The sequence below is a fragment of the Urocitellus parryii genome, chromosome 6 (genome assembly GCF_045843805.1).
Source record: "Urocitellus parryii isolate mUroPar1 chromosome 6, mUroPar1.hap1, whole genome shotgun sequence".
Classification (NCBI taxonomy): domain Eukaryota; kingdom Metazoa; phylum Chordata; class Mammalia; order Rodentia; family Sciuridae; genus Urocitellus; species Urocitellus parryii.
This window is the reverse complement of record NC_135536.1, coordinates 150,784,305-150,803,045: the sequence shown is the minus strand read 5'-3', so window position 1 is coordinate 150,803,045 and position 18,741 is coordinate 150,784,305. Positions and strand designations below refer to the sequence as shown.

General features: G+C 39.6%; 1 protein-coding gene across 1 annotated transcript in view; it reads right to left on the bottom strand.

Annotated features, from left to right (window-relative positions):
• Positions 1 to 805: 805 nt before the first annotated feature.
• The window catches only part of Ninl (ninein like), a 160,898-nt gene continuing 142,962 nt past the window's right edge, over positions 806 to 18,741 (bottom strand). Inside the window, exons 20-24 of the mRNA XM_026393038.2 lie at positions 8,972 to 9,130; positions 8,044 to 8,157; positions 7,064 to 7,234; positions 6,304 to 6,417; positions 806 to 1,850 (exon numbers count right to left, since the gene is read on the bottom strand). Of these exons, the coding sequence (XP_026248823.2) occupies positions 1,659 to 1,850; positions 6,304 to 6,417; positions 7,064 to 7,234; positions 8,044 to 8,157; positions 8,972 to 9,130 (750 nt within the window). The 3' untranslated portion in view covers positions 806 to 1,658. The remainder of the gene's footprint in view (positions 1,851 to 6,303; positions 6,418 to 7,063; positions 7,235 to 8,043; positions 8,158 to 8,971; positions 9,131 to 18,741) is intronic.

Genomic DNA, 18,741 nt, shown 5'->3' with positions numbered 1-18,741 from the left:
TCTTCTTGCCTGATTGTACTAATTAGAGCCACCAGTAGAGTGTTGGATAAAAGGAGAGAATACACATCTTAATCCTGATCACCAAGTGGAAGGCTTTCAGTCTTTTATCATTAAGTATAATGTAAGCTTTTAGTTTTTGTAGATGCCTTTCATCAGTATGGAAGAAGTTCCACTCTAACCACCAGGTGTGGTGGCACACATCTGGAATCCTAACGATTCAGGAGGCCAAGGCAGGAGAACTACAAGTTTGAGGCCAGCCTGAATACCCATTATTAAAACGAAACGAGAAGTTGCATTCTATCACCAGTTTACAGTTTTAAAACAATTTTCAAAATCTTTTGAGTCCTTCCATAATGCTATCAAATTTTTATCCTGTAACATTTATAGTAAGTGCCAAAAGAAGAGGTGGCATGCCAGCATCAGGATGGTGGCTGCCCCGAGGGAAGAAGATCAAGAATGAAAGACCTAGCTTTCAGGGCTGGGGATGTGGCTCAAGCGGTAGCGTGCTTGCCTGGCATGCGTGCAGCCCGGGTTCAATTCTCAGCACCACATACAAACAAAGATGTTGTGTCCACCGAGAACTAGAAAATAAATATTAAAAAGTTCTCTCTCTTAAAAAAAAAAAAGAAAGAAAAAGAAAGACCTAGCTTTCCACCTCATTCTAAAAGGTTGTAGCAAAAAGTTAACTCAAACACATCTAGTTGATGTGCACATGGGTGCTTCTTATGAAATGATTTTCTATGTTTGAAAATTTTAAAAAACAATTTTAATAGAAAAGAATTTATAGTAAATACAGTGGCTTCATATTACAGTAGTACATTCCGATAAACCAAATGGCCATAATTTATGTATATTTCAGATAGAAAACTATACTTTTTTTACATAGGTACAATTTCCAGTGTGATGACATTTCAAGGAAGAAAAGATTGCATTTGCAATAAACATGATCATCCCTGAGTCAACAGAACTTAGCCTCTTCCCAGACTTACCCTCAAAGGGAGCAGTACCTGCAGGGTTTCTGTCCCCTCCTGTATTGCTGGTTGACCGTTCTCAGCAACAGAAGCCTTTCTGTAATGTGTGTACAGACCAACCATCAAGCACTTTAATGATCTAAGCACCCAGAAATAACCTTTGCAGCCAAAGGTACAACACTGAAAATTTAACAACTCTCTTAGCTGTTCTTTGCTGAGAACCCCCAAAATCTGTTTCATTAGTATGTAACAAGACTGGAAATTATCCCTGATAGCTAATACAAAACATTCTCTATTGCACCAGCATATTTTTCCAACACCTGGCACATAGTGGACATTCGTTAATTTGGGGGTGAAGAATTACAATCCTTAGTTTCTGAGGGTGCACAGATGATGAACCATAGCAAATTATGGAATCAGAGTGGCTTAATTTTAAAAGATGTTCTTCAAGCTGGGTGTAATGGCCCGGGCCTATAATCCCTGTTATTGTACTTGGGAGGGTGAGATAGGAGATCTCAAGTTCCAGGCCAGCCTGGGCAATTTAAACCCTATATAAAAAATTTTAAAAATTCTTTAAAAGGGCTGGAGATGTATTTCAGTGATAGAGCACCCCTTGGTTCAATCCCTAGTACTGCAAAAACAGAAACAAAACATTCCTTAGAATGAATTCTAGGAAACCAGCAGTATTTACACAGAGAGGGATGCTAGGGCAATCTTATTGATAAGTTTGTTGAGAGCATGGACTTTTTCTTCCAAAATGCGGTTTTTGCTCTCAGCACCTCGTTGCTTCTCTTCTGTGACCTGAAGAGCCTTCATGAGGTGAGCATTTTCCACATAGAGTTCCTTGAGCAGCAGATCAGATTTAGTGTTCTTTTTGAACTAGAGAGAAGAAAAAGCCATGCTTTACTGTGAATCCAGTGCAGAAAAGTTACACAAACAAGCCTGCTCCCTCTTATCCTTTCATCTCTGTTCCAAGCATAATTTTGGGTTCTTACAGATGTGATGCAAATATTAGATATGGTATATTTGTTCCCTGGCCTGAGGGAGGAAATTGAGAATATGCTGAATCATGTGGTGGATAATTGAAGGCAACTTCATGAGAATCTTTTTTTTTTTTTTTTTTAACCATGAAATAAAGACTAAAAAGACCAAAATTGGGACTCAAAAAAAAAAAAAAAAAAAGCCCTCTTATTTTAATGCAGTGTGAAACAAAATCTTCAAGATTGCCAAAAATGTTTGATTTGTCTCGGGTGCTATGCTGCCTGTGATGTCACACAGGACACATGGAGGCACTGCATTCTCCCTTGTAGCTGTGTGTGAGCCAGTCATCACACAAACCACAGCAGGACAGGCTTCAGAGGTGGACCCAGGCTGTTCAAGTCAGCAGCCCTTCCATGATCTTTCCTGAGACACGAAGGCTCAGGGCTGAGTGTTGGGCTTTGTGAACCCCACATGGAATCTGTTCACTTAACGAGTAGTTACTACACACCCCCATGTGTGCATACTATTCTAGTAACATCCCTGTTCTCATGGAGCACTTATTCCAACAGGAGAAGGCAGAGGATAGAAGCATGCATTTGCTAAGGAACCCAGCAGTGGACAGATAGCTGGGGGTGGGCTGCGCATGTTTCATTTTGGGTGGGGTAAACCACATTTCTGAGGATATCTGAATAAGAGGTGTGAACAAAACCAGGGAGCAAATCATTAGGTGTGGACACCGCAGGCAGAGGGAAGAATAAGCCCCGTGGCTGGCATGTAGATGGGGTGAACTGTGGCTAGAGGGACGTGTGTAGCCGTAGGCAGACAAGGGGAGGAGAGAGGGAAAAGGGAGGGAACTCTGGGACTTCAGATGCTATTGTAAAAACTGTATTTTTTACTTGGGAGACATGGGAAGGCTGGTTCTGAGGACTGGATGAAATTCATGTTTTAAAAGATGTGCTGAGAGTTGACTGGTGGAGGACACAGGAAACCAGTCAGAATGCCAGAGATGAAGTGAGTTGTGGTTAGACTCAGTGTCTACTTTGAGGGTGGCTCTAAGGATTAGGTGTGAACTCATGGAGGGAGTGACAGGTTCACAAACTCAAGAGGAGAGGAGAACTGGTAGGGCTGGGGAAGATAGGGAGCTATAAGATTTGTTTCCTAGTGGCAGTGAGGGTACCAGGAAAGAGCGGCTGTGGAGGTAGTGGCCAGAGAGGAGGTGGAGGACGCAGGACATGGGTGACAAGATGTCAGAATGCTAGCAGGTTCTCCCTGGAGAGTCTGGTCTCATGTGAAATAAGCAGCAAAACCACAGAAGTTACAGGAGCCAGGGGTCAGAGAGGAGGTAGAGGGGAGGGGTTTCTCAGGAAGGAGGGGTGCAATGGAGTAAGTGCCAGAGGGCATCTTCTGAAAGAATGAATCAACAAGCCAGGTGCAGTGGTGCATGCCTGTAATCCCAGAGGCTTGTGAGGCTGAGGCAGGAGGATTTCGAATTCAAAGCCAATTGAGGCACTGAGCAACTTGGCAAAATCCCATCTCTAGATAAAATATAAAAAACGGGCTGGGGATGTTGCTCAATGGTTGAGCACCCCTGGGTTCAATCCTTGGTACCAAAAGAAAAATAAAAAAGAAGAATGAACCAATAAATGAACAAATGATGTCCTTTTTTTGGTGTGAACATCTCAAAAAGAGATTTCCAAAAGAAAACACATATGATGTACAAATATAGCATATAAATACTAAATATATAAATACTAAATATAGTATTTAGCAAAATTAATCTACAGATTACTTTTACTTTTTTATCTACTGAAAATGATTTGTACATCCTCCAATTGAAGTTTAGATGAGCCATAGAATCAAAATGGGAATGGGGTTCTTTGGATTCTGTGAAGACAGGCTTTTTCTGGGTTAGATGCTAAATGTAAAAGGGAAAATTGTGCTGAAACAGACATGTAGACAAGTAGTACAGAATAGAAGAGACGGAGACAAACCCACATATATACAGTTATCTATTACTAGACAAATGCGCCAAAAACATTGATTGGAGAAAAGATAGCCTATTCAACAAATGGTGCTGGGAAAACTGGAAATCCACATGTAACAAAATGAAATTAAACCCTTATCTATCAGCCTGCATGAAACTCAACTCAAAGAGAATCATAGGCACTAGAACAGAGACCCTGTACCTAATAGGAAAAAAAGTAGGCCCCGATCCTCACCATGTCAGCCTAGGATCTGACTTCCTTAATAAGACTCCTAAAGAAGTAAAATCAAGAATCAATACAAGGGATGGATTCCAACTAAAAAGCTGCTTCTCAGCAAAGGAAACAATAATGTGAAGAGAGAGCCTACAGAATGGGAGAAAATCTTTACCACATGCACCTCAGATAGAGCTTTAATCTCCAGGATATGAGCATTAATCTCCAGGATATATAAAGAACTCAAAAAACTTAACACCAAAAATAAATAAATAAATAACCCAATCAATAAATGGGCAAAGGAACTGAACAGACACTTCACAGAAGATGATACACAATCAATCAACAAATATATGAAAAATGTTCAACACCTCTAGCAATTAGAGAAGTGCAAATCAAAACTGAGACTTTGGGCTGGGGATGTGGCTCAAGCGGTACCGCGCTCGCCTGGCATGCGTGTGGCCCAGGTTCGTTCCTCAGCACCACATACAAACAATGACGTTGTGTCCACCGAAAACTAAAAAATAAATATTAAAATTAAAAAAAAAAAAAAAAACTGAGACTTCATCTCAGTCTGGTCAGAACGGCAGTTATCAAGAATACAAGTAAAAATAAATGTTGGCGAGGATGTGGGGGAAAAGGTACACTCATACATTGCTGGTGGGACTGCAAATTGATACTACCACTATGGAAAGTGGTATGGTCAAAACTCAGGTCAAAAACTGAGGCTCAGAGGTGAAGTAACTTATTCCATGACTTAATAAAAACAAATAGCAGAGCCAGTTTGCTCTTAAAAGTATACTGAACTTTATTCAGTCTGAAAGTTTGAGTATGTATGATTTAATTTTTTAAAAATACAAGAAATATAGCTTGTCAGAGTATTAAAATCAAGAGGACAGAAACTTTTTCTCTCCAGTCTCCTGACTCTTCTTTTAGGCACAAAGTAATGTTCACGTTGTTTTTTTTCCTGTGCTGGGGATTGAACCAAGAGCCTCCAGAATGTGAGGCAAGCACTCTGCCATCAAGTTATATCATGGTCCAACCCCCGCCAACCCCCCTGCTCTTTTTTTAGGAAGGGCTTCACTAAGTTGCCCAGACTGGCCTTGAATTTACAATTTCCCTGCCTCAGCCCCCTGAGTTGCTGGAATTCTAGGCCTGTGCCAACACACTCAGCATGTAAACGTTTTGTTTTCAATGAATTGAATCTATGCTCTTCTGTTATCCTCTCCTCAATAATTGTAGCTGAACCATTTACCCTTTCCATTGGAGCCTACATTCTGGTGAATGTAGGTAATAAGTAAGCTAATCAATTATATGATTTCAGACACTGAATAAATGCTATGAAGGAAATGAAAAAAAAATTTAAAAAAAGAAAGTGGAATGGAGATTCCTCAGAAACCTTGGGATGGAACCACCACTTGACCCAGCTTTCCCACTCCTTGGTTTATACCCAAAGGACTTAAAATCAGCATACTATAGTGATGTAGCCACATCAATGTTCATAGAAGCTCAATTCACAATAGCTAAACTATGGAACCAACCTAGATGTCCAGTAGATTAATAGATAAAGAAAATGTGGATAATTACCCAGCTTAAGGAAGAATGAAATGATAGCATTTGCTGTTAAATGGAATGGAGCTGGAGAATATCATGCTAAGCGAGATAAGCCAATTCCCAAAAAACAAAGGCTGAATGTTTTCTCTGCTATGTGGATGCTAATTTACAATAAACGGGGCAGGCTAGGGAAGAACAGAATTACTATGAATTAGGTAGAGGGGATTGAAGAGAGGGGAGGGGGTATGGAAGTATAAAGGATAGTAGAATGTATCTGACATTATTACCCTGTGAACATACATGACTGCATGACCAGTATGATTCTACATCATGTACAACCAGAAGAATGAGAAATTATATACCATTTATGTATGATGTGTCAAAGTGCATTCTACTGTCATATATAACTAATTAGAACAAATTTTAAAAAGTAAAAATTAAAAAAAAGATATTGGCCAAATTATATTTTTATGTTGCCCTCATTGTTATATGTTTGTATAGCAATGAATCCCACTATTATGTATAGTTTATAATGCACCAATAAAAAATGTGTGAGGGGGGAAGGACTGAAGGAAATGATAAGAAGCATTGAAACTCACTTGTTCTCTCAACTCATCCACCTTCTCTTGTAGGAGCCATTCTACATTCTGCAAGTACATCTCTGCCTCTTTGGCCTGCCCTTCCTTGGTTTTCATCTGCCTTTCATGTTCTTCCTGCCACAGAAGGTTACACACCAGTATTTACATTTAAAACAGAATCATCTCAGGACTTATTTAAATTGGCTAAAATGTACAAATCTAAGCGTGACTGTAGATGACCTTCCTACTACTCTGTAGAGTAGTAGTTTAAAAATGTCTGCAAAGGGCCACCAACTGACCACCTCTCTTTGTAGTCCAGAGAGAATCTATTGATTACTTTGTCTTCAAAGACCTGGTCCTAGAATTTTAATTATAAATGACTCCAAAGTGAGTTCCCCTAGAATTTTAATTATAAATGACTCCAAAGTGAGTTCCCATAGATGATCCCTGACTTAGATGGGTTGAAGTAGCCTTTAGGGTCAGCTAACTCCTTTCTGTATACTCCTGAGAGGATCCCCTCCTCTCCCTGAGCTATCTTCAACACAGGCTTAGAGAGTCTCTTTGTTATGGTAAGGAATGGAAGCTCACAGCTTCTCTACAACTAGCCTTCAAGTTGCTGGAGGTGGCCATAGAGCCACCCACTCCTGGGCCTTGGACTTTACAGTTGGGCAGTTTCTGGTTAACTAAGGACCAGTAATCCAAGCATACTCTGCCATTCCATCAGCTGGCCTTCAGAACCTTCTCCCAAATAGCTAGCTCAGAATGTGGTGCCCCCACTCACTCTCTGTGCATCCAGTAGTCTCCCAGCCTCCTTTTCTTGGACGCTGAGTAGGTGCTGCAGCTCAGTCACACGGGCCCTAGGCACCAGCTGGCTCTTCTGCTCCTGCAGGTGCTGAACCTCCTGTGCATGCTGGGATTGGGCTGCCTTCAGCCTCAGATGGGCGCTGTGTAACTACATGGAGAGAAGTAACAATGGTTGTAGTATGACTAAGGGTTCAGAATCATTAGCAGACACAGAAGCGAAATCATTGGTGAGTTAGTCTCTGCATTTAAGGATACCCCACAACTGAAAGGGCAGGAGGGCCTACTCCCCCTTCTTTGTGGTCCCTGAGTATGCTGCAACACCTAGGAATTCAGAGAGCCCCTTTATTTGGAATTATGACAGCCAAGCTCCCATTAGACAGAGCTTCGCCACGTGTCATGAAAACTTATGCCTGTCATCCTCAGCAAGATGGTACTAGGATTTCATGATGCATCTATGGAAGGATCAGGTTCTGTCCCATCCAGCATCTTTGCAGCCTGCTACACAGGAGTAGTATAACCCATGCAAGCCATGCATGCTAATCCTTCTTTAAGTGAGGAGTTCACACTTCTGAGGCACAGCTCTGGCTGGAGGTCACAGAATGTGATTAACTGCATAACTTAGCCAACTCCTTCAGGCAACTGGAGATAAGGTCTAAACACAACTTAAACTGGTTTGCTGAGGTTTCATCTAGAACACAGTTCACCCTTGCTTCATCTCTGAGACCCACGACAGGAGTAAGGACCATGGCTCCATCAGGGATCACATGTGAGGTATGGTGAAAAGAAAGGAACCAGCTTCAGTCCTAGACATGTTAAATCCCTTACTAGCTGTATGACCTCAGGCTGCCTAATAACTTCTCTGGGCTCAACTAGGCTTGGCGATGCTGTCCATCAGCATTTTGTTGATGTTCCTTTCAGGCTGCGACTATATCAAGTATTTCTGACTGCCGCACACACCTGTTCTTGACTTTCTTCAAGGCTCACTGTCAGCTTTGACTGTGACAGCCTCAGATTCTGACATTCCTGATTCACGTGTTGAAGTTCAACTTCAAGTTTTTTGATTTGGTTATCCTGATTAAAAAGAAAAAATTACAAGTATAAGAAATATCTTAGCAATCTAATACATGTTGAATGTAGAAACTTCAGAAAATTACACAAAAGAAAATGTTACAAATTTAAACACCCCCAGGATCCCTTGAGCCAGGCCCCAACCTGACATGCTGTCATGACTCCTTCATCCCTCTTCTACACACATATTATCAATAAGATATTTCAGTAAGAGAGAGCATAGTGCTGTCCTCCTTAGTGTAACTGGACTGTTTTCCCAAGACATCAAGTGTTATAAGAATCTTTGGGGGGGGGGCTGGGGTCGTGGCTCAGTGGTAGAGCACTTGCCTAGCATGTGTGAGGCACTGGGTTCAATGCTCAGCACCACATAAATAAATAAATAAATAAATGTATTGTGTCCACTCACAACTAAAAATATTTTTAAAAAATCTGGTGTGATGATTCAAACCGACTCCAGTCTATTTTGCTATAATAAATACCACAGCAATGAGAATTCTTCCAGTTAGATTTCCCATAATGTTCTTAGCTGTAATTTCTATAAGCATGATTATGAACTCAAATCAGAGACATTCCTGAGGCTCTCGAGACATAATTTGCCAAACTACCCTCTACTCTTTCTGGATCCTGATGATGTGCCAAAGCTGCTCAAGTCTACCCACTTCTCTAGGGCTTAGGAAGCTCCTCATCTCACTGCTAGGGCACCCACCTCCAAGACATCAGGGTTTATTGACCTGTTTGTGGCTGAGTCTCCATCGCCTGGCTTCCCACTGCCTGGTTGCAGGGCAGGACCTTGATGGTGCTGCCTTAGTCCACTCACCTGCTGCTCCTCCCGGCGCCTAGCCTCCTCCAGCCTCTGCCTTAACAGCTGAAGGGCAATGTGATTCTTCTCCTTTTGGGCCTGATGTGTAGAAGCATCTCCTTCCAGCTGAAGGACTCTACGGTTGAGTTGTGACAATTCATCCTTGTATTTCTGAATCTACAGGAAAAAAAAAAAAGGTTAAAATAGATTAAAACAAATGCTTTTAAACCAGTAGCTCAATTTAGATCATTCTAGTGGTCCCAATTAGAAGAAGGGGAAGCCAGTGGCATCTGGCACTGGATGTCCCATAGAGCCGAAGATGGTCCAGCCTCAGTATTGGGGGTGCTTAGGACCAGAAGCCCTGCTCTGTTACCTAGAAGTGAGACACACTTATGCCACCAGAGGTGGTTATGTGCCATGACCACTGAAACTACCATTCTGAAGAACTTCCACATCTTCTTCATTTGGTCCATGGCTACTTCTAACATATTTAAAGCAATTTAAAGTTTTAAAAAAACTAATTAATCTTGAAGTGTAAAAATCTCTTCATAATCCTCCTTTGGTCTCTATCACTGGAGACATAAGCACAGCTTCTAGCAGGAGCATAGCCACCACACAGTACATTTTGCTTTCTCTCAGTGGCCATTGCTCAGTGGGTAGTGGGTGTACAGCAAACACATGGGATAAATGAGTGAAGACAACAGGCACCAAAACATACCTAAAAGTTGGTCTTATAGTCTTTTACCAAGGTAATTTCAGCTATTCTTGTTTTTTTGGTTTTTTTTTTTGGGGGGGGGTCATAACTATCTTCTTACAGTCCAGTTTTTCTTATTTGATTTTTCGACAGCAGTCAGTTTTGAGGACACAGAGTGTTGGCAGCTAAGCAGCATCCTCTGAAGCACTACTATCAGTACACACATAATCTCCCCAGATCTAGGCTGACACCATTTTGTTTTTGTGGGTTTAATTAGCACACAGTGGAACCTCGAAGTTGCTTCAATATGGATTCATGCAAGGTTAGTGAGTCTCTATGCTGTTCTCAAGCTCTTCTCTGAATTAATCTCACCTCATCCCTTCTCTAGAACTTTAGAACTGAGGGTGAAGATGTTGCTACCATGTCTTAAGTTCTGGGTAGTTCTGTCTGGATTTTTGGTAAAAAATGACATTGATTTTCAATACTGATGTACATTCATCTTGTCCTCTAAGGATAGCCTTGATTTCATCAATAGAAATGGAATCTTTCTTCAACTCCTAATATAAATAAACTTGAAAAAAGTTTCAGTTAGAAAACCTAGTTCAGAAACTGAGCTAATTTATAAGTGACCTCTATAATAATGGTATTGATAACCAGAGAATGTATTTCAAAATATCACAATATATTAAGAAGCATGACCACTTTATTATCAAACTTAGCTATTGCATTGGAGGGGTTTATTGTATCTGTAGCATGTCACTGATTATTCCAGTTAGTTTTATAATGATTTTTAAAAAACATATCTCTTTGGAATAAATAAAAATTGGTGACAGTAATTGCTACTGATTTGTTCAATCCCTTAATGCACTGTATGGTCAACATGTCACCATGATATAGTGGAATTCCCCATGCAGCATATTACTGTTATGCGATGACTGGCTTTTGAAGCAATTTGATAATAAAGTGCTTTGATATTCTAATTGACATGGAACAAGTTTTTTCCTGCTTCCCAAATAGAATTTTGTAACCAACTTTGCTATTTTTTAAAAACAGTTTGTAAGAATGTATCATTTCTTGGGGAAAGGCCATCCATCAACAACTATCATAACTGCTACTTTGTTATATATAAAATACTTATATTGAACCTGGTGCTCTAATGAGTCTTTAGGAAGAAGATTGTTTTTCAATATTATTTTTATCATGGAAATCTCAGAATCAGCTTAAGCTACAGATTTCATGAGAAAAGATTAGAGCTCTTGGTCAGAATGATATTTGGTGATGGAAACTTGTTCATAATTTATTGCTACTGTGGAAATATTTGCATTTTCTTATTTAATCTTTTACAGTTAAGTATTTTGATTTGTTCTATGCCTTCAGTTTAAATTATTTCAGGACTTTTTTGGACTATGTTTTTTCAGGACTATGTTTAAATAATGGTATGATAATGATTCAGGATGGAAATAAAAGTCATCCTTTCCAAAAATAAATAAATAAATAAAAATAAACTAACTAGTCACTCAACTTTAGTATTTAAAGTCTTTGGAAAGAATTTAAAATGTACAGGCCAATTTCAAGAATATTACAAGGAAAATTCACACACCCTTCAGTCAGACTCCCCAATGACAGCATCCTCCCCAACTGCTCTGCCATTTGCGCTATCACATGTGTATACAAGTGTACGTGCGAATGCACACACATATACAGGTTGTTATCTTCCCCCACCCCAGCCCTGCAGCAAGTTTCCTATTAAGAGAAGTGCTCTCTCATGTGGTAACCTGGATGTCCCACACACATTCCAGTTTTAACAACTGGCCCAGTGATGTCCTTTATAGCACCCCTTCCCCAGTACAGGGTAAGAAGGTGTCTCCTCTATGAAGTCTTGGCCTTCTTGAATATGGGATGTTTCCATAGTCTTTTAAAGGTCTTTTTGTTATTGACATTTTTGTCAAATACGATTCCTCCTCCATTTTAACAGTTCTTTATTTAGTGTCTGTCTGATGCTTCCTGTTGTCTCATGTGATGTGTTCTTGGCCAGGTGCTACATAGGTGATGCTGTAACTTCTCTGGGCTTTGTGTCAGGAGGCGTAGATGTCATCTGCCTCTAGTGACAGATGTTTATGATGATCATTTTCTTTAACCTCTAACTTGCCTCCAGTTAGCTTTTACTGCAGAAGCTGATATATCAGCAGCTACCTCCTAAGCACAGGTTAAAATAAGGGATATTTGTGTCAAAGATAACTGCTCTCAATCTGATCAAGATTTTAGGTCTAATTTCCAGTTTATAAAACAAACATATGACATAGGACTAGACTAAACTACCTCTTAGGAAGCACCCTGGTAATCCAGAATGTAGATTACCATATTATGATGGTGCCAGAGACAACCAGCTGGTCTCTTCTAAAAGCATGAGAAAAAACTGGAGATACGGGTCAAAAAGATTAATGAGATGCTTGGGTGGACTATATTTGCACAGATGTCCCCTGGTAGCACCTGCCACTCATGTCCTCTTCTGCAGTAATGGCCTATTTGAACATGGGCCCATGTGGCTCTGGGGACTCAGTGAGAAAGATGGGGAATGACTTTTATCTATCAGGATCCCAGTCTCACAGAGAGGACCTGTGTTAACAAACACATTCAGAAGGAGTCCCCAGATGATCAGCTTGTGTGTCCAGTCTTCCTAGTCACAGCCCCAACACCACACAGCAGGGACAAACCATCAGGGATATGCCTGTGTCTGAATCCCTGATCTACAGGTTCCATGAGTACAATTGTGTGGTTAGTTTATGCCAACAAATTGATTTGATAGCTAAATAAAATGTGTCAGCCATAACTGCATTCTAGGGTCAAAGATTTTATTACGTAAGCCATTTTTGAATAAGTGGAAAAATGTGAATGTGGTCTGAATTCTGGATGGTGTTAGATAGTTACAGTTAAGTTTCTTAAGTGTGAGATCAATAGTGTGGTTAGATAGAAGCTATTTTTAGAAAACGCCTGATGAGGGGCTGGGGTTGTGGCTCAGTGGTAGAGCATTTGTCTAGCATGTGTGAGGCTCTGGGTTCAATCCTCAGCACCATATAAAAATAAATAAATAAAATAAAGATATTGTGTCCAACCACAACTAAAAAGTAAATAAATATTTTTAAAAAAGAAAGAAAACGCCTGATGAAATATTTAGGAAAGAAGTATCATGGTATCTGTAATCTACCTTCAAATAGTTCAAAGAATAGACACAATAAACATGGAGACGTAAACAGAGAACTAAAAGCATGTATACCAATAACATATACTGTTCACCTACCTACCACAATTAAGGTTGTGATAGGTAGGTGAACAGTATATGCTACTTCCACTTATATATGTTTAAAGGTTTTCATAATAAAATTTTTTGGGGAAAGAGGACAAATGGTTATTTATAAACCCATTTATAAATATTTTACAGAGGGAACATGAGAAGGGAAAGGGCAGAGAGGCTACCCTGAAACCAGGAAGGACCTACATGGACCATTTCCACAAGAGGCTGCCCACCCTCAGCAAATGCAGAGCCGTAAGTGTTCTTAAGTGAATCCATCATTATCCTCCATGAGGCTTATGTAAGTCACCTTTTAAAAATGTAACCAATACCTCAAATAATCAATTTATAAAAAGAAAAGGCTTATTTTGGCTCATAGTTTTGGAGATTTCAGTCCATGACCAATTGACCCTATGGCTTTGGGTCATGTGGTATAGCAATAGACATCATGGTGGTTTGCACATGGTAGAACAAAGATGCTTACCTCAGGAAACAAAGACAGAGAAAAAGGAAGGGGTGGCATCCCACAGTCCCTTTGTGAAGCATACCCTCAATGACCAGGCCCCACTTCTTAAAGATTCTACCACCTCCAAATAGTGCCACTCTGTGGAATAAGTCTTTAATTCATGGGCCTTGGGCAGGGGGGCACTCCAGATCAAACTACAGCAAGGTCCAAGCAAAGCTACCACAGGCTCACCATGGAAATGAACACTGGGAGCTGGGAGCCAAGACAAGCTGCTGTTCTACGAGTGGATTGAGGCAGAAGCTGTTTTCATTGGCCATGTGAGAAGAGCAGGCACCATGAGAGATGAGTTGTAGGGACTTTTCTTTGGCAAAAGCAAGGGTTTGAGATGAAGAAGGCGACAAAGAAACTCCTAGAATAAGCAAGTTCAGCAAGGCCACAGGATGCAAAATTAGCACAAAAAAGTCAACTCTATTTCTGTACATGGGCACAGCATGTACAGAAGCTCAAATCAAAAACATACTACTTCTGGTTTCAGGTCTCACATGTAAAGAGCTTAGAAATTATCACTCCCATCCTGCCAACAAGAAAAAGCTGAAAAATGGGGCTGGGGTTGTAGCTCAATTGCGGAGCACTTGCCTTGCAAGTGTGAGGCACTGGGTTCAATCCTCAGCACCACATAAAAATAAATAAATAAAGGTATAAAAAAAAAAAAAAAAAAGGAAAAGCTGAACAAACTGAAAAGCAGCAAATCTTAGATCCATCAGAGAACTGAAGTCACAGGACAAACCAAACATTCTGAAAACTGGAGAGACCGGTGTTGGGAGAGATACAATCAGTTTATCAGGAGCAGAAGGCTTCAGCAGGAAACTGATAGGAAAGCTTTATCTGTAAAGACAAATATTGGAGACTCTAGGCCTGGGCTAACCTGAGAGCTAGTGTGCCAGGGGTGGGGGCACGGTCACGGAGCCTCCCATGTCTCTAAGCCTGATCAGGTTCTCACAGTTAAAATTAGAGAAAAATCCCTTCAGGCTTCCTCAGGGGAAAGTGATTGCTTCAAACTGTGTTTCTCTGAAATCCACACATTGAAGCCAGTGTTTAGGGTTGGGGATGGGGCTTTCAGGAAATAATTTAGGTTAAATGAGGTCACATAAGTGGGCTTCTAGAAAAAAGTAGGCCCAAATCTCCATCATGTCGAATTAGGCCCCAACTTCCTTAATAAGACTCCTATAGCACAAGAATTAAAATCAAGAATCAATAAATGGGATGGATTCAAATTAAAAGTTCTTCTCAGCAAAAGGATCAATCTGTGAAGTAAACAGAGAACCTACAGAATGGGAGCAAATTTTTACCATACACACATCAGACAAAGCATTAATCTTCAGGATATATAAAGAACTCAAAAATCTTAACACCAAAAAAACAAATAACCCAGTCAATAAATGGGCCAAGAACTGAACAGATCCTTCTCAGAAGATGATATACAATCAATCAACAAATATATGAAAAAATATTCAACATCTCTAGCAATTAGAGAAGTGCAAATCAAAACTACTCTAAGATTTCATCTCACTCCAGTCAGAATGGCAGCTATTAAGAATACAAACAACAATAAGTGTTGGCGAGGATGTGGGGGAAAAGGCACACTCATACATTGTTGGTGGGACTGTAAATTGGTGCAGCCAATATGGAAAGCAGTATGGAGATTCCTTGGAAAACTGGGAATGGAAACACAATTTGACTCAGCTATCCCACTCCTCAGTTTATACCCAAAGGACTTAAAAACAGCATACTACAGGGACACAGCCACATCAATGTTTACAGCAGCACAATTCACAATAGTTAAATTGTAGAACCAACCTAGAGCCCTTCAGTAGATGAATGGATAAAGAAAATGTGGTGTATATATATAATGAAATATTACTCACCATTAAAAGAGAATAAAATCATGGCATTTGCAGGTAAATGGATGGAGGTGGAGAATATTAAGCTAAGTGAAATAAGCCAATCCCAAAAAACCAAATGCCGAATGTTTTCTCTGATATGAGGGTGCTAATCCATAATGGAGACTGGCGGGATGGTAGGGGGGAACATGGGAGGTATGGATGAACTTTAGATAGAGCAAAAAGGAAGGAAGGGGCATAGGGGTAGGAAAGACGGTGGAATGAGATGGACATCATTACCCTAAGTACATGTATGAAGACCCAAATGGTGTGACTCTACTTTGTGAACAACCAGAGACACGAAAAATTGTGCTTTGTGGAATATAAATTGAAATGCATTCTGCTGTCATATTACAAATTAGAATAAAATTTTAAAAAGTGGGCTTCTTATATAATATGATTAGTGCAATTATAGACAGCAAGAGAGAAATTTCTCTCTTTAAGCCTTGTGAGGACATGGTGAGAAGCCAGGACCAATGTCCCTTGATCTCAGACTTCCAGCCTCTAGAACAGTAAGAAATAAGTATCTGTTGCTCAAGTCACTCAGTGTATTTTGTGAAGCAACCCATGCTAACTAAAATGTTGACTAGATAGAAGGACACCCAGAGGATATTGTTTTCAGGCCCTAAGGAAAATAACTCCCTAGAACTTAATCGACCTATGGAAAGGAAAATACTGAACTGTACCCCCTCCAGCCTGCCCATCTCAGTACATAGCCAACAGAATGTCAATAATACAAAATACTCAAAACACAAAATGTTGGCAAGGATGTAGAGAAACCAGATCATACATACATGCTGGTAAGAGTATAAAATGTTACAGGCATGCTAGGAAACAGTTTTGGAGTTTCTTATAAAAATAAATGTGTTGGGCACAGTGGCACATGCCTGTTACCCCCAGAGACGTGGGAGGTTGAGGTAGGAGGATGGCAAGTTTGAGACTGATCTGGGCAACTAAGCAAGACCCTGTCTCAAAAAAAAAAAAAAAGTGTTAGTGATATACCTCCATGAAACAAACAAACTAAACATGTGGCTATCACACAACTTAGTTATTATTGTCTTAGGAGTTTATCCTGGTAAAACAAAAACTTATGTTCACACAAAAACCAGAGTAACAATATTTGTAGCAGCTTTATTTGTAATAGCCCAAACTTGGAATCAGTCATATATCCTTCAAAAGTTTGAGGCTGGATAGCCTTCAAAGTTTGAGGCTGACCTGGGCTAAGCCAGACCCTGTCTCAAAATAAAAAATAAAAAGGGTTAGAGATATACTTCAATGAAGCAAACAAACAAACAAATAAAAACAACCAAACGTGACTACCACACAACTCAGTCATTATTGTAATGTGAAAACAAGCTGTTGTATGTCCGTTCCACAGGAACTACTCAGCAATAAAAACAACTACTGATATACACAACACTTGGATGACTCTTCAAGGAATTATGATAGGTAAAAAAGACAATCCTAAAAGTCACATTCTATATCATTCTACTTGTATAATATTTTGAAATAAAAGTTTAGAAACAGGACATTTTAGTGGCTGTCAGGATTAGGTGGGCAGGGAGAAAGTTGGCATGGTCATAAAAGGGCAACACTCGGAATGCCCAGGATGTTAGAAATATTCAATATCTTGACTGTGGTGGTGGATACAGAAACCTACACAGATGATGAATTCAACATACACACATACATAAGAGTACACAAGTAAAACTGGATAAATCTAAATATGATCCATGGATTTAATTGATGTCAATATCTTGGCTGTGATATTTATTATAGGCTGAATTGTGTCCTCTACCCAGAGTCATATGTCTTAACCCCTGACACTTCAGAATATGAATGTATTTGGAGATGGGTCTTGAAAGAGGTTATTAAGGTAATGAGATCATATAGATAGGCCTTAATCCAATATGACTGGCAACCTTATATGAAGAGGAGATTAGGACACATACATGTACAGAGGGACAACTATGTAAACAAAGAAGGAGAAGGTACCATCTTCAAGCCAAGGAAAGAGACCTCAGAAGAAACCAACCCTGTAGGTACCTTGATCTCAAACTTTTAGACATAAAAATTGTGATGAAATGAATTTTTATTATTTAAACCCTCATAGTCTGTAATATGGAATTTTGACAACCCTAAAATACTAACACAGATATTGCACTATTGTTTTGAAAAATGTTACCACTGAGGAAAACTAAAGTGTATAAGGGATTGCTCTGTATTTCTTATAAATATGTATGAATCTATAATTATTAATAACAATTTTTTTAAAAAGCCAAGGATAACACATTCTAGGTTGATTGCTTATTCCTTAATTAGTCTTAATTAAAAGACAGGAAGAAGAACAAAGTACAAAATGCATTTTTGTATTGGGGGCAGAAGGAGGATCAGCATAGGAGGTGAAAAGAACATTTATATACAGAGTAAGAGATAATGATCAGATAATAAGTAACCATAATGAGGGTGATGGAAATCAGATATCTTATTGGAGAAATGGGTTACAAATACAAAAAAGGAGAAAACTAGCATTATCCCTAAGATGTTGGGTGCAAATTGCAGATATGGGTTTGAATTCATAGTTTTCAATATAGAGGTAAATAAATAAACATACGTGAAACTATATGCATCTGTATAAACACATACATGTCCTAGCTGTATCCACTAACATCTCCTGGAAGCAGCATACCCCAGGAACAATGAGCACATCCAGTGCCATCCAATGGTCTAAAGACCATTCTAAAGACTATCCTTGGCTAGAAGTAACCAAGGGTTCCCTGGAGAAATAGCAGACTCCAAGGCTGGAGCAGGGGAAATATGACTAGAACCCAGAACATCTTGGGTTACCAGAAAGTAAGGAAGTACTCAAAGAACGATTAGGACCTATCCAAAGAACATAAGATGCTACCTACAAAGGGCTCCCATTGCCCAAATCTGAGACAATCTGAGCATCAAAATAAATACTAATTGTAATATATTATAACCCATCAAATCATTATATGATACAAGTCACTCAATAAGTTAATGGGAGAAGAATACCAATTAATAATATTAAGATGGGGAGATTAGCTATCATAATTGTAACTGATTCCACCAAAATACAAAAGGCTGCCAAAATTAGGGAGTGAGAGTTGATAAAGAGCAGGATATTTACATAATACCAAAGCTTCTCCCTGTTAAATATGAATTACAAAGGGAAAAGTAACTGTGGAGAGGCTCAGTCAACACCACCTTACCCAAGCAATCAAAGTGTTCAACAAAGGGACAAAACATTGTGTCTCTGAGAGGATGAAATGGGGATATAGCATCACTTCTGAGTTGTCCCTACCCCAAACAGAGAATCTGACTTATCACAAGGAGCTATTAGACAACTCAGATGGAGGGACATCCTCATAGTGG